Consider the following 17271-nt stretch of genomic DNA (forward strand, 5'->3'; position numbering starts at 1 on the left):
TTGCAGGTTCACATGTTTCTGGAACAAGTTCCCCTTATTACTACTCATGACGATCTCCTCTCTGATAGATTTCAGGTCGTCCATAACATACTTAAGGTTCGTAAGAGAGCAATCCAGTAAATTATCTTCGACAGCGGGGTCTGGTATCAGTGGAGATATCAACTCGTCTGAGTCAGAGTCAGAGTCACAATAAAGTAAACCATAAGGGCCAGTGGAGGGTGTGGTCCTCTCTTCAAATGATAGACTTGGGCTATCATCGTTCCAGATGACGGCAGAAGATATGAACATATCGACAATATCCTCTGCCTGACTTGCTGCTTCAACAAATCTTTTCCTCAACTTTCCCACATCATGTTGTTCTTGGTCTTTGAAACAGGATCCAATCAGGTGGCCAAGCTCCTCATAAAGCAACTGGATTTCAGGCTTTTTTGCTTCGATGAGAGGATTGTTTCCAATGGTGTATTGTTGCCATCCTCATAAAGTAACCACCTCAACTTCACCATGAGCATCTCCAGATCAGTGTTTTCCATCTCTAACAACAAAGTCAACTCTAGTAAACGAGTCGATTTCAATCAAATTTTGTGGGGGAGTTGACTTCGGCGATGGTTTAGACAGACTCGATTTTTGTTCTCCGGTTGCACTGATGTAGTCTTCAAGTACTTTGGTTAAGTTATACGATGTTGGGTATTTTCGATGATTGTTCTTGGTTAAGTTGTTCTTGGTGACAGTTCATGATCGGTGGGTCAACGGGTTTGATCGATGCTTTAACGTTTGAAATTTGGATGGCAGGGTCCGTGATGTTAAAATATTAATGATAGCTCATTCATACCAGCTAATTGTTAAAAATAATATATAATGATAGTTGCCTTTGTTGACAATATTAAAATACTAGTAATGTTTGCCCGTGTGTTATGACAGTTTATTCTCACGTCACAACGGCTTATATGAAAACCAATAAAAAGCTAGGTCGTTGTAAAAATGAGCATAATTATGAAAGCGTGTGTAAATTAAAAAAAAAAGTATATATACATGTTATATTTGACATGACTCAATTTTAAATAAAATTTATGTTAAAGCGTAAACCAACTAGTGTCTGAATAAAAACTTATGCCAAAACACAAAACCCGGTAAAAGGGAATAGTAGAGTCTCCTTACAAGAAAAAAAGAAAAAGTTGATAAGTAATATATAGAAAACTAGCAAAACTCAAGGGCTTAAAATGGGAATAAATAAACACCTATATGGTGAAATTGGGAACAATAGAACTTTGAGGATTAAAATGAAACTTTCACATAACAGACATAATATTGTAGTAGTCACTAGTCAGATGGTGAGGCGGGACTAGTGATTAACCGGGATAAATCGAATCGAACTTTAATGTATAATTTTCAGTGTTATATTACACATACACATTTTGACTTGAAATTGACTGGAATCTTACTGAAAACCGCTGATTTTGGCCATTATTCTTTATTCATGCAAGAGTTAAGAAATATACTCTCACAAGTTACATCTAATCTATCCATTATTCTTTATTCATTATTCATGAGGGCATAGAATCAATGATTCAATTTGTTGAGTTAATTATTAATTTATTTGTTCACGGGTCACGGTTCAGTGGGTTACCAGCTGATGCGAAATATTTAAGTTACCACTGCTAAAGTAAAAATTTTATGCTGGCCTCTTTTTCACCATAACTAGAGCTCAGTAAGGGTCTCCTTCACTTGGATCCATCTAAAACTTCATATTCAGCACAAATTTTATTTATTTAACATTAACTTTTAGAACTTAATGGTTTGAATTTAAAAGATTACAAGTAAAACAAACATATATTCTCAACACACACAAACACACTGCTAACATGAATAACATATTCAGGTCTAGATAACAACATTACAGCATCAGCCTAGTGAATCAACCTAGGATTGCACTCCAAAGTACGTACCTTGTGAATAAGTCGAGTATTTGATTTATGCTGACATGGATATCATAGTTCCCAATTTCATGTTGCGCTTCTTGAATTCTATTTACAGAATCAAGTACACCAGAGTTTAAATCATCAATCTCAATCTGCTCGAGTGTTAAGATGTCTCCTAGTTCTAGTGGAATTTCACTAAGATCTCGACACTTTCTCATGGCTAGTTTCCTGAGCCGTGGGAAGCTGCTGCTAGAAGCATCCCAGATACGGATGTTAAGCCCCGACAATTCCAAATATTTCAGCTGGTGAAACTGCTCATCACCAGTTTCCCACAGGTGTCCGCTGAACGAAGAGTAAAGTAATTTGAGAACCTCGAGTTTGGGTAATTTCTGGATTGTTGACATATGGCTCCAAGGAAGACATAACCCTTCTAAGGTCAGCTTTCTCAATGTTTCTGGAAACCTTATTGGGTTTGCAAAAGTTAACGATTCAGACACATCTGTGTCTATGTTCAAAGCTTCAAGATGTGTCATCATGGCAAAGCTTAGTAACCCATGATCACTAATTGATTCTGAAGAAATAGAACACCCAAGCTTCTTGATATCAGGAAATTATTCAAGCAAAATTTGAGCCCTGTGATCTAAAATTAGTCTGGAAATTGTTTGCAAGTTGAACAATCAAGGAACACTGAAATCAATTGGGACTCCGATTCTATAACACCGTAAATGCCTTAGCTTCACCATATTATCTGCTGAATACATGAAGCTTTGGAAAATGCCTTTGATAATGAGAGTTTGAATGCTCCATAACTTGGCCTTTGAGAATGTCAATACATTGTCGAATGACCAAACTGCTAAGTACCTTAAATGGATCAGTTGGCTTATGTGGCCGAAATCAACACGTGGTACATTTTGTATATCTAACACCCTAAGAAGCATAAATGAAGGGGTCAAACTTGTAAGTCTTTCATTTTTATTTGGCGGCCGACCGTCATAAAAGCACAAAAAAGTCCTTGTGTGACAGGCAAAATTAAGTGGAAATTTATCCCACAAAACTTTATTGTCTGTGAATAGACGTTGTTGCTTCACTATGCTGGAAACAGAATCAGAGCCCAGAATTCTGCGTGACTTTGAAAAATTCACTCTCTTGAAGAAATTTTCATCAAAAGCTTTTTTCAAGCATACTTCTCTCAAAAGATCATGCAGATGACATGATTTAACTCCTCCATTAGAACTTTTATCAGCAACAATTAACAAATTTCTGTCAATCAGATCCATGAGGTAATACTCACCTTCTTTCTCCAAGCTTCTTTTACCTGCTTCCTTTATAAACCCTTCAGCAATCCAAAGCTTGATTAACCTTCGAACTTCAATTTTATAGTCTTCTGGAAAGCCGCCTGTATAGAGAAAACATTTCTTCAAGTGACAAGGTAGATGGTCATAACTCAAAGCCAATGTATCCAAGCATCCTACTGGGTCATTAATAATGTGTGAACCCACTCTTTTGGCAATTTTCTCCCACAAATCTTTTCTTTTCTCTCCTTTCTCCAGAACTCCTGCTATGACAACTAAGGCAAGTGGTAATCCTCCACACCTTTCAGCTATGTGCTTCCCAGTATCAATCAAACTTTCAGGGCACTCATGTCCCCTGAAAGTCTTCCTACACAACAGCTCCCAACTTTGGTCTTCAATTAAGTGTTGTAGGTTGTGGATGAAACCACCATGGCTTATATGCAAAGCAACTTCTGTAAGCCGGGTGGTTAAAAGAACTCTACTACCAGTGTTATCATCTGGAAAGCATATTCCCACATCTTCCCATGCCTTACAACTCCATATATCATCAACGACGATCAGATATTTCATACGCTTTAGTCTCTGGTACAAAACTTCACACATTCTTGAGTCACTGACTAATTCATCAACTGATTTGCCTATTGAGGCCAATAGTTGTAGTAACAAATCTCGCTTTGAATATGCTTGAGACACAGTAACCCACCCACGTTTGTCGAAATGATACTCTACAAAAGAATCATTGAATATTTTGGTAGCTAGAGTGGTCTTACCTTGTCCCCCCATACCCACAATAGAGATTATGTCTAGCTTCATGCGATCTCCCATAAGCCTGTCGATTAACAATAGTGCGTCCTCTTCAAATCCTACAATCAATTCTTTATGTTGTATTGAACTAAGATTTACTCTTGTATTTCCCATGACACAATGATGTGGGGAGATCAAACATTTATCAAATAATGAAGACATAGGTTATGGAATTACAAGAGTTTATAATTAATATTTTATGTCTTTTGGTTTAATCATTAGAAGCCCAATGGTTTATTGTTTCTTTTAAATACTTGAGATTTTGTCATGTAAGAAAATAAGGTTTGGAATATATAAAAAAATCATTTCCTCTCTATCACAGTGTGTGAAGGACCTGATTATCGGTATTCTTCGTGAATCAAAGATAGTTGGAAGAATTGATCATGGTATTCGTGTGAATCAACAGGTTCAATTATTTATCTTATTTACGATCTACGTCTTTTTTGAGAGTTTTAGGAAGTTCTTCACGGGTATTCTTAGAATCAACGTGATTCGATCTTCGTTTTTGTTTACACCGCTGCATCAGTTGGTATCAGAGCCGAATTCCTGGCTCAATATGGCTTGTGAGGGGGACAATATCTATGATTCTTGGCCCGTGTTTGATGAATACGAGGACGAGGAATGGTATGTTTGGGCAACCGGTGATGTTCTTGAAAGTTTAAAAAGAAAACATGAGTGGTTTACAATTTATTTAGGTGGCGTGGATATTACTCAAGAAGAAAAAAACCACTGGAATAGATTTTTGTCAAATGCTAATATTAATATGGTTAGCAATGTCATTTATGAAGATTTGTATGCAAGTTTCACAGACAACACTCTAAGGTTAGAAGTCAATAAATTATATCTTAAAAATACACAAGATATAATGGGGCCAATTATTAAATATGCAAGCAAAGAAATATTATCAAGATCACATGAACTTGTAGAAAAAAAGAAAGTGTATCGATGCTCCCTTTGACCCATGTGGTACAAGTCTAGAGTCGGACAAGATGATTAGTAAAGTTGAACTATTTGAGCAGGTCATCATAACTATAAATTGGAATCAGATGGATGGTCCCTTTGACCCAGGTGGCTACGGTTCAAAGACAAAAACTCGAGGGCTAGTTTTTCAAAGGTGGAGAAATGATGTGGGGAGATCAAACATTTACCAAATAATGAAGACATAGGTTATGGAATTACAAGAGTTTATAATTAATATTTTATGTCTTTTGGTTTAATCATTAGAAGCCCAATGGTTTATAGTTTCTTTTAAATACTTGAGATTTTGTCATGTAAGAAAATAAGGTTTGGAATATATAAAAAAATCATTTCCTCTCTATCACAGTGTGTGTTAGTGTGTGAAGGACCTAATTATCGGTATTCTTCGTGAATCAACGATAGTTGGAAGAATTGATCCTGGTATTCGTGTGAATCAACATGTTCAATTATTTATCTTATTTACGATCTACGTCTTTTTTGAGAGTTTTAAGAAGTTCTTTACGGGTATTTTAGAATCAACGTGATTCGATCTTCGTTTTTGTTTACACCGCTGCATCACACAAGTAGCTTCAAACTTGTTATCCATTGACGTCATGTCTTGCCGGTTAACATAGTTCTGGTACAAGTTCACCTTCTTAATACTCATCTCTGCTCTGATAGATTTTAGGTTTTCTGTAACACCCTGAAGGTCCTTAAGAGAACGACGAAGTAAATGATGGGAGTTTGTCATGGACTGTCGACGATCATCGTATTTTATGATAGCTAAAGATAGGAACATATCAACGGTGTCTTCTGCATCGTCTGCTGCTTGGATAACTCTTCCCTTCCAGTTTCCAAAATCTTGAAGATCATCTTCGTCTTTGAAACATGATCCATTAATCAGGGAACTAAGCTCTTCATAAAGCAACTGGATTTGAGGCTGCCTTGCTCGGATCAAAGGATTATTTCCAATCGGTGTATCATGGTCGTTATCGTAAACCAATCTTCGTAACTTCACCATGAACGTCTCCAGATCTGTGTTTTCCATCTCAGCTCCAAGTCAACTCTAGTAAATCAAATTTTGTGGGTCGTTGACTTCTTCTGATTTAGCCTTTTATCATTTGTTGCCCGTTGACTTTGTGACTTTCAGTATTTTCCTTCTTACTTCTGCTATCTGCTGACCGGCTATCGTTTCAGATTTGTTTCAGGTTTGCGGTATTTTGGATATTGATGGCAGTAATGTTTGAATGTCGACGGCCATGACTCGTGATTGTCAACGTCCACGATATTAATTGATTAATCAATATGTGGGATCCACTTGACAACTGTATAAAATAATAATAATATTATATAATATAATAAATAAATAAAATAATTGTAACTTGGTTTTCAATGTATTAAAATGATATTTTTTCAACGGTCTATATGTTAAAATAAATAATATCTAAGTTATGGTCAACATCGGAGTTGCCAGGGTGATTTTGGCGGGTACCCTATGAGTTTTTTTTATGAGAAGTCATGGGTTCGAGTCTTATCTGAACAAATTGTTTCGGGTTAACCTAGAGGGTTTCGTGGTTTAAGTTTCTTTTTGGATGGGTGGGCCATGTGTACCATATTAAGAATTTAGTACACTAGAACATAGTAGCCAATACAATTGGTTGGTCAAGAGTGCACCGCGACGCAAGTGTTGACATCAGGGCTGGCAAAAAATCCGTATGGATTGATATGAATAATTTTTAAAATTGAAATAGGTCTAGAATCATAAGAATTTTTCAAGGATGTCAAAATTGGTTGGGAAAATGTCAGTGAGTTTTTGTTTATGGGTTAGAATGGACTAAGATAAGGTTCATACTATTTTATTTCAAAATAAAACCCACAACTATAATTTATCTAAACCGAACAAAAACAAAACAAAAATGACACCGAACAGAAGCAAAAATTGAAGCAAGTTCTCAAAACTAAGAATTCTTGCAAGTTCTAGGTTGTTTCTTCATTTAGAAGCAAGTGTTGAAGTGTTGTTCTTCATCAATCGTCATGTCTTTGATAAGCCTTATCTTCCAGTTACCCACATCTTCAAACTCATGTGGTTGTCATGTCTTTGAAACATGATCCAATCAGGTAGGCGAGCTCCTCATAAAGCCATTGGATATCAGGCTTTCTTGCTTCAATTAAAGGATTGTTTCCGATCGGTGTATTAGTGTCGTCATAAAGTAACCTGCTTCTCAACTTCACCATGAGCATTTCCAGATCTGTGTCTGCCGTCTTTCCAAGTCAACTCTTGTGAACAAGTTTGGTTACTTAAAGGGAGTGATGTCCGACGGTTTCGAGTACCACGGTATCTGGTAACATGCCATCTGCCACTCTTTTTTCCTAATACAAGTTTGAAAGAGACATGTAGCCATGTAGGGTGGCAGGATTTTGGTTGTTTTTCAAATTTTGTAAATAATATATAAGGTTGTAAAAAACACTATAATTACACTTAAAAAATACTATGTTTACTTTTTCATGTACAATTAAATAATATTTTTTTACATCTTTTATCATTATAGTTTATCTCTTCTATACTTATAATCACTTTTAAATATATTAAAAATAAATAAAGGATAAAAAGTGTTCCTTTAAATTTACTCTATCAACCAAAGTTTCTCATCTCCTCCACTCACAACTACTTACAATTACTCTATATTATATAGAGAACACACTCACAAAAATAATGAGGATCTGCTGAGAATGCTCCAAGTCTCATATAAAAGGCGTATTGGTTTTTAATACTCTCAACTTTCTCTCATTGGTAGCTAACACTCTCAACTTTCACTTTGTCTCCCATCACTCCCAACTTTCAACCTATTTGTTTTTATCACTCCCCCATTAACTGAAGGCTAACATCGTTAGTGGAGACGCGAACGTGGCTTTCTTTATAATATTTACTTGGTTTACTCAGCTGGTCAGATGATGTGTCTTGCCTACATGGAAATTGTTTTCTTTTTTTTTATCAAACATCAATTAAACACATACTCTCTCTCTCTCTCTCTCTCTCTCTCTCTATACCTTCTCAAACCACATACCATTCTTTCTTTCTCTCTCATCCAACACCTGCCATCACCACCCACCACCATCTAACTCCGGCAACCCACCGTGTGACCAACATCTAACCTCCGGCAACCCACCGTGTGACCAACATCTAACCTCCGGCAACCCACCGTGTGACCACCATCTAACCTTCGGCAATCCACTGTGTGAGCACCACCAACACCGTCTATCACCACTGCCACATCTATCACCACCAAATCTGGCAATAAAAAAAACTTCATTCCATAAATCCGGCCATCATCAACATCACCGTTACGTCCACAAACCGTAACCACAACCATAGATTACGACCTAGATCTAGCCAAGGACAGTGTGAGGTAGTCAGTGGCGGCAGAAGATCTCTAATCAGCTGATTCCTCACCAACTTCTAGCGAACCATTGTACCAAAATATTATAGAAATTTCTTCCATCCTACCAAAACCTAAATCGAAACTTACCTCAATCGATTGGGGATAGAGAATTGGGGCTTGAATTCAGCTTGAATAAATGTGTGTTAAAGAATTTAGAGTTCAATTGATATGTGTGTTAGAGAATTTAGGGATTTGAAGTGTTTGAAGTGTTAGAGAATCCAGATGTATTGTTTATATATTGTTTTAATGTTTGAGATAATATAATAAGTGTTTAAATGATGTTTGATACATAAAAAAAACAATTTTCATGTAGGCAAGACACATCAGCTGAGTAAACTAAGTAATATTATAAAGAAAGCCACGTCAGCGTCTCCACTAACGACGTTAGCCTTAAGTTAACGGGGAAGTGATAAAAACAAATAGGTTGAAAGTTGCAAGTGGTGGGAGACAAAGTGAAAGTTGGGAGTGTTATCTAAAAACCAATAGGCCCATATAAAATATTATAATGTCAATATCATAGGGTCAAGTTAATCTACAAAGAGGGATAAAAATGAGAAGGATGAGAAGAATTTCTAAGCACAAAAAAAATTCCCCTAAAAAAATAATGAAAAATTATAACTCAAAATTTAATAAAAAAATGAAAAATGTAAAAACGCAAAAATATTTCCACCGTCATCCTCGTTCTTAAAAAACCCTTGAAAAAGACACAATGGTGAGGAAAAACATCATTGTGTCTTTTTATTTATCATTGTGTTTTGTGTTTAATTTCTTCAATGATTGTGTCTTTTTTCCTTGACATTGTGTTATATTTTGTTTGGCATTGTGTTAAATTTTGCGACATATTATGTCTTTTTTATTTATCATTGCGCTGTTTGTTCATTTTCGGCATTGTGTATTTTTTCTCGGTATTGTGTCTTTCGTCGATATTTTTTTTGGAACGGGAATGGCGGGGGAAACATATTAATTTTTTTATTTATATTTTGAGTTGTGATTTTTTTATTATTTTTGCGAATTTTTTGTTGAGGGATTTTTGTGTGGCCACAAATTCTTCTCACGCTTCTCATTTTTATCTCCCTTTGTATTTTAACTTTACCCCAATATCATAACTATAATGAATGATAACATTAACGTAACAAATTAATAATAATGTAATTGTACGCTTATATATCCAATCACTTGAGTTATATAATTAAACTGATTATCATTTAAGTTATTTTTATATTTTGTAACTCAAAAATTATATATTTTGAATAAATTTCAATAGGAAGGTTAACATTAAACTATAGGCTGAGCAAGAAAAACTAACCAAACTGACCGTTTAACCAATTGGGCTTGAGAGTGGTCCTGTAGAAAAAATGGGCCAATGTTATATCACTACCAAAGTACCAATATACAAGGCCATTAAGAGTTGAGTGGGAGATTTCCCATAAACAGTAGTTAAGTTACAGTTTATATAAAGTATTTGTTCTCCAGGGTTGTAAATGATATAGGCTTGGGATCAATTTAATCATGTTGATTATTTACAAAATTTGAAAATGGGACAGAAGAGTCTTAGCAAGTTAGCCAACATTCGAGCCTTTAACCCATAAACATGAACAATTTAACCCAAGCCCATTTCCACAGGCCCATTTTTGGATCATGTGACACAGAGTGAGCAAAAATCAGGAAGATTGGGTCGTCTCCAGTATTGACAGGCATAACCTGATTAAGGCCATACCTGGTTACATTAACATGTTGTAGCAGTGCCTGCTTATCTGTCAACAAGCCAAATGTAAGGTGCTCCATATAGTTGTAACTCGCTGTAACATCTAATTTCGTTTTTATCTTAGAATCTATCCGGAAAAACAAAATCATACTTGATCAGGCATTTCGTTGAGAAGTTGGCATGCATGAATCATGATGCATCTATTAACTACAATATAGAAATGTTACAAATTTTATTCAAATTTTCCCATAATCACACATTTAAACAAGAAACGTTGTGAATTCAAGAAATCATGGTAAAACGTACAGAAACTTTTTCGATACAAAATCCAAGAGAATTTACCTAAAGCAAAGTTGGAAGAAGTTGATTTTCCTGAACGATCATCGGTTTCGGGCTTATATTCTACCTGAATCACTAAAGATCAAACTCAACCAATACTCAGGCTGTGTTCCTCGGCGTGGTCTTTGATCCTGTACATACATAGTGGTCAGTCTCGCTCCGGCCTTAGGGGAACCCTGCTTGTTATTCATACAAGAAACTTGCTATTCATACAACTATTGGATGAAAAATATGCAAGTTACTAGTACTAAAATTGTATGATGATAGTGTTAGTCAAAGAAAGGGTCTCCCTCAAGAAGACATCACGTGATGTGTCAAAAAGTTCAGATTCAACACAAACTTATTAGAACATTAAACTTTGAATGAAACAGATAATAACTAATACAAAGACTCTCAACCTATACAAACATTGTTGATATGAATAGCATATCTAGACCTTAAGATAAACACAATATCTTATGGATGAATAAAAACTCACAGTTACAGAGCAATGTAAGTCCCTTGTGAATCAGCCTAGCTGCCACTATCCTTCAATCTCATTTATATATTTCTTTTAAGACTATTTAACTCTACATATGATCAAACAAAGCAAACTAATAATTTGACTCTTGTTTAAGGAAGACATGTCTTAAGAACCTCCAAGAATAATCTTTTTCTGATATGACCCCTTTGAGGAATGTTAACATGGATATCAGAGTTCCCTATCTCACGCTGCTCTTCTTGAATTCTGTTAACAGAATCAATTACACAATTTGAATCATCAATGTCGATATGCTCGAGTGTGGAGATGTTTCCTAGTACCAGTGGAATTTCACTTAGATCCTTACAGCTTCTCACCACTAGTTTCCTGAGGCGTGGGAAGTCGATGCTAGAAGCTTCCCAGAAACGAATGTTCAGCTTCTCTAATTTTAAGAACTTCAATTGGTGAAACGGCTCATCACCAGTTTCCCATAGACGACCCCTAAAAGAAGATTCTAGTAACTTGAGAACTTCAAGTTTGGGTAATTTCTGAATTGTTGACATATGACTCCAAGGAAGATATAACCCTGATAAGGTCAGCTTTCTCAAAGTTTCTGGAAATCTTATTGGGTTTGCTAAAGTAAATGATTCACGCATGTATGTGTCTATGTTCAAAGCTTCAAGATGAGTTAGCAAGGCAAAGCTAAGTAATCCATGATTGGTTGATTTTGAAGAAACAGAACACCCAAGCTTCTTGACATATGGAAAAGATTCAAGCAAAAACTGAGTTCCGTGATCTAATATAAGCCTAGAAATCGTCTGTATGTTGAAAAATGTAGGATCACTGAAATCAATTGGTATGCTGATTATGTCACACCGTAAATGTCTTAGGTTCACCATGTTATTTGGTGAATATATGAAGCTGCAGAGAATCCCTTTACCAATGAGAGTTTCAAGGCTCCCACAATAGGCCTTTGAGAATGAAAATTCATGGCAATATGACCAAACTGCTAAGTACCTTAAATGAAGCAGTATGCTTATGCTGCTGAAAGAAACAATTGGAATATTTAGCAAATCCAACACCCTTAGAAGCAAAGGTGTCCTTTACGAAAGCACAAAGCAGACCTTGTATGTGTGGCATAACCATGAGAATGTATCTCAGACAAAACCTCATAGTCCGTGAATAGACGCCGTTGCTTCACCATCCTGGAAACAGAATCAGAGTCAAGATTTCTGTTTGATGTTGGCATACTGACTTTGTTGAGGAAATTTTCTTCACAAGCTTTTATCAAGCTTACTTCTCTCAAAAGTTCATGCACGCGACATGATTTCACACCTCCGTTAGAACTTTTACCGGCAATGATTACCAAATTTCTGTCAATTAGATCCATCAGGTAATACTCACCTGCTTCCTCCAAGCTTTTTTGGCCGCCTCCTTTTATAAACCCTTCAGCCATCCAAAGCCTGATTAGCCTCCGCACTTCGATTTCATAGTCTTCTGAAAAGCAACCGATATAGAGAAAACATTTCTTCAAGTGAGAAGGTAGATGGTCATAACTCAAGGATAGGGTATCCAAACAGGCTTTAGGACCTTTAATTACATATGACCCCATGTTTTTGGCAATTTTCTCCCACAAAACTTTCATCTTCTCTCCTTTCTCCAGAACTCCCGCTATGACAACTAAAGCGAGTGGTAATCCTTGACACCATTTAGCTATGCGCGCCCCTGTCTCAATTAAACTTTCAGGGCACTCATAACCCCTGAAAATCTTCCTACACAACAACTCCCAACTATGGTCTTCGGATAAATGTCCTAGGTTGTGAGTGAAACCACCCCGGCATGCATGCGAAGCAACTTCTTTAAGCCGCATGGTTACAAGAACTCTACTACCGGTATCATCATCCGGAAAACATATTCTTACATCATCCCATGCCTTACAACTCCAGATATCATCAATGACTATAAAATATCTCCTGCGCTTCAGGCTCTGGTACAACATTTCACACATTTTTGATTCAGTCGCTGTTTCATGAACTGATTTGCCTATTGATGCCAACAGTTGAAGCAACAAATCTCTTTGGGAATATGCTTGAGAAACAGTAACCCACCCACATTTGTTGAAATGATACTTTACTAGTGAATCATTGAATATTCTACTAGCGAGAGTAGTTTTACCAAGTCCTCCCATACCCACAATAGAGATTGTGTCCAGCCTCTTGCGGTATCCAGTGAGTCTATCTATTATTAATAGGGCATCATCTTCAAAGCCGACAATGAAATCTTCATGTTTTGTTGCACAAAGATTCACTGTGGTGTTTCCGCTTCCAGTAGCTTCAATCTTCTTATCCATCATCATGTCTTGCTGGTTAACAAGGAGGTTCTGGAGCAAGTTCCCCTTCATATTAGTCATCTCTACGCTGATAGACTTTATGTTTTCCATAACACCCCTAAGGTCCTTAAGAGAGCAATCCAATAAATTGCCCATCAAGTGTAGGTCATCATCGTTTTTTATGACGGCAGAAGATATGAACATATCAACAATATCTTCTGCCTCCTGTGTTGCTTCGATAAGCCTTCCCTTCCAGTTCCCCACATCTTCAAATTCATGTGGTTGATCTTCTTCAACCATCATGTGTTTGAAAGATAATCCAATCAGGTAGCCAAGCTCCTCATAAAGCAACTGGATTTCATGCTTTCTTGCTTCAATCAAAGGATTGTTTCCAATATGTGTATTATTGTAGTCGTCATAAAGTAACCTCCTCAACTTCACCATGAGCATTTCCAGATCTGTGTTTGCCATCTTTTCAAGTCAACTCTTGTGAACAAAACTGGTTGAAGGTAGAGTCATTGCTTTCAATAAATTAAGTTGTTGATACAGTTAATGTTTGGATGTTGATGTTGGGGGCACTATGGGCTTCTCATAATATAGTATTCCCCACAAATGTCACCACCTTAATTAGTGCCACTACAGTTGTAAAATGTTTCCATTCCCTCCAACTTTATTATATCTTATTTTTTACTTTGATACTTTATTTCAATCATGGTGAAAGGCATCATTTGAAGAAAAAAGAGTGTGTTCAGACTTTGCTACTGGAGATTTTAACAATTGAAATAATTTTAAAATATGTTCGGTATTTCATTATTTGATTGAAGAGATATGCTAGTCAACCAAGAATCAAGTTATAATTACAATCACCTATTATGGCAACGCATAGAAGCTGAGTCAAGATGGCTAATCACCCAAGTATAAGAAGAGAATGATATAATAATTTTAGTACTATAACCAAATATCATTGTTATAATGCACAATAAATAAAGTTGCATGATTGAATAGGTGATCATGGTGGACTAAGTAAAAAGCACAAACCATGCATGCCAATTAAATTAAAAGAAGTGCTGGACGTAGTGATTAGACTTAGATCGACTTCGCAATTGCAATTGTTTAGTGATCACTCCAAGTGTCGGCGAATACTAGTCTTGATCGTTTGGGTCCTCAGCTGTACATACCCTTATTGAAGTATGTTTAACAACAGGACTGAAAATTTCATTATAATCCACACCCTCTTTCTGTGTGAACCCCTTTGCAACTAACCTAGCCTTAAACCTAGGTGCTTCACTTGCCAATCCTTCTTTAACCTTATAGATCCATTTACAATCTACAAGTTTCTTATCGCTTGGCTTATTTACTAATACACAAGTTTCATTCTTTATAAGAGAACCCATATCTTCTCTCATAGCTCTAACCCATTTATCCCTTTGCTTTGAATGAATTGCTTCCTTGTAAGTAATAGGTTCACAAACATCTTCACTTTCAGCAATCATTAAAGCAAATGTTGAGACATTCTCAACTGAGTCATCTCCTATGTACCTATGAGGTTTCACTATATATCTGCCTTGTTGTTCTATCTCTTGCCAATTGGTAACTATTTGCTTCACATTCCTCATAACATGTGAATCATCATTAATATCCTAATTTTCTACCAATTTAGGCATTAACTCCACCTCAGTCTGACCATTTATCCCTTGATCAGACTTGGCTTTTTCTTTACTCAGAATATCTCTATACATCACACTTTCATTAAAACTACATCCCTACTAATGATCAACTTAGGACTAACATCATCCAATCTCCACAACTTATATGCCTTAACACCTTCTGGATACCCCAAAAACACACATTTAACTACTCTAGGATCCAACTTATTTTGTTTTACATGAGCATATGCTAATGACCCAAAAACTCTTAAATGACTATCATCCGAAATCTTACTAGACCACATTTCCATAGGTGTTTTAAACCTTCATTAGCAGTTGTCGGAGATCTATTCACTAAGTATGCTGCAGTAGACACAGCCTCTGCCCAAAATGTCTTAGGCAATCCTGATTTTGACAACATGCATCTTACTTTGTCAAGTAATGTCCAATTCATTCTCTCTACCACACCATTTTGCTGTGGTGTTCCTGGAACAGACAAATGCCTTGAGATTCCATGATCCCTGCAATACTTATTAAACCAGCCACTGCAGAACTCTAATCCATTGTCTGTTCTCAACTTCTTAATTCTTCTATCTATCTGATTTTCAACCAGTGCTCGCCATTCTTTAAACTTGTCAAACACTTCATCTTTAGATTTTAACACATGCACCCATACCCTTCTTGAGTAATCATCAGTTATACTCAAGAAGTATTTAGCTCCACCTAAAGATGTGACTTTAGCAGGGCCCCACAAATCAGCATGTATGTAATCTAAAATCCCTTTAGTACTATGTATACCCTTAGTAAAACTTACTCTCTTTGCTTTACCAAGAACACAATGCTCACATTGTTCTAGATCACAACTACCCAACTTGTCAATTGCCTGTTGTTTCTTTAACTCAGAGAGACCTTGATTACTTATATGACCCAGCCTATTATGCCATAATTCATTCATATTGACATTTTTACCCTCAGCTACAGACACAAATCCTTTCTCAGCTTCACCATCTAGAACATATATGTTATTACCCTTTCTTGAACCAAATAATAACACTAAAGAACCATTGATGACTTTGGCCTTTCCATTTCTAAGTTTAACTGATAAACCTATACCCTCTAATGATCCTAGAGATATTAAGTTTCTTTTTAAATCAAGAATGTATCTTACTTCTTCCAATTATTACTTGGTACCATTGCCTAGTCTTAGAACCACATAACCAATTCCCATAATCTTGCATGGTGTATCATCACCTAACTGAACCATACCTTGTTCTTTAATCACTAGATCAAACCATACCTTGTTCTTTAATCACTAGATCACTGAAAAAACCTTTTTCTGGTGTCATATGGTATGAGCATCCAGAATCCAAAATCCAAGTACTTCCTGAACCATTCTTTTCAACCACCATTACATTACCAAAATCCAGAATCCAAAATCCAAGTACGCCATTAACCGTCATGCATGGTTGGCCGGAGTTTGATCGTTTATGACTTAGGTAGCTTTGGGGTGTCCAGATCTAAGCTAAGGTGGCCCTTAAGCTCGTTTTTGGTTGATTAAACACCCGTATATAGCTAGATTTAGATTCAAATGGCTCATTCAGCTTCAAAGGGTTGCGGTGTCGGGTGCTAACATGTTGGGTCAGCTGTATAAATGATTTCTTACCTTCGGTTGGTCTTGGATCGTTGAATGGAATAGAGTAGAGAGCATTTGGCTTGAGTGTGTGTTTTTGATTGTGTAGGCTATGGTGTAAAATGGATGGAAATGAAAAAAATTAGGATTTAAGGGGTATTTATACTCCTTAAACCTATGGACCTTAGGTTCATCTTCCCCTTTAAGTCCATAATTAATTCCATCTATTTAGCCTACTATCACTCTATCTTTATTATTATTGTTGTTGTTGTTATTATTATTATTATACTAACTCATTTAGTTCTTCCAACGCAAATAATTTATTTTATTATTATTCTAGAAATTTCTGGATTTTACACAACATGACCGTTTTTTCGGGATGTTACACAACATGACCGTTTTTCGGGGTTTTCAGTAAAAAAATTACCCCCTTTAAATGCATACCATCTCAATATAATTTTTCAAACTCATTTCAAACATTCATCTTCTCTACTCAATTCGTATACTCAACCTTCTCAAATGCCTCCGAGAGTTGCACCATCGACGTGAAGCTATGACGACGAGGTTGCGTTGACAAATGCTTGGATGTACGTAATGGACAACGGCACATCAGGAGACCAATTTTAATTTTGGCATGTGGTTCAAATAATGCATGTTCAACTTGTAAGCACCGACGATCGTGTTTTCTGCCAAATCAATTCAAAGTGGATTGATCTTAATAAGAAAGTTGGTCAATTCCACTGATTCCATGTA

At 36.3% G+C, this 17271-nt stretch overlaps 2 protein-coding genes across 2 annotated transcripts; both read right to left on the reverse strand.

The window, feature by feature from the left end:
- Positions 1 to 2012: 2012 nt before the first annotated feature.
- On the reverse strand, positions 2013 to 4174 carry LOC143567381 (putative late blight resistance protein homolog R1B-12). The gene has a single exon (XM_077053820.1). It carries the CDS (start codon positions 4172 to 4174, stop codon positions 2594 to 2596), a length of 1581 nt encoding a protein of 526 aa, XP_076909935.1. The 3' UTR covers positions 2013 to 2593.
- Positions 4175 to 11997: 7823 nt separating this feature from the next.
- On the reverse strand, positions 11998 to 13713 carry LOC143567382 (putative late blight resistance protein homolog R1A-10). Its single transcript, XM_077053821.1, has one exon. The coding sequence runs from the start codon at positions 13711 to 13713 to the stop codon at positions 11998 to 12000; it is 1716 nt and encodes a 571-aa protein (XP_076909936.1).
- Between the last annotated feature and the right edge of the window lie 3558 nt (positions 13714 to 17271).

Source organism: Bidens hawaiensis, unplaced genomic scaffold, assembly GCF_021521415.1.
Source record: "Bidens hawaiensis isolate Kalapana, Puna unplaced genomic scaffold, B.hawaiensis_p1.1 tig00023395_1, whole genome shotgun sequence".
In the NCBI taxonomy this organism is placed as follows: Eukaryota; Viridiplantae; Streptophyta; class Magnoliopsida; order Asterales; family Asteraceae; genus Bidens; species Bidens hawaiensis.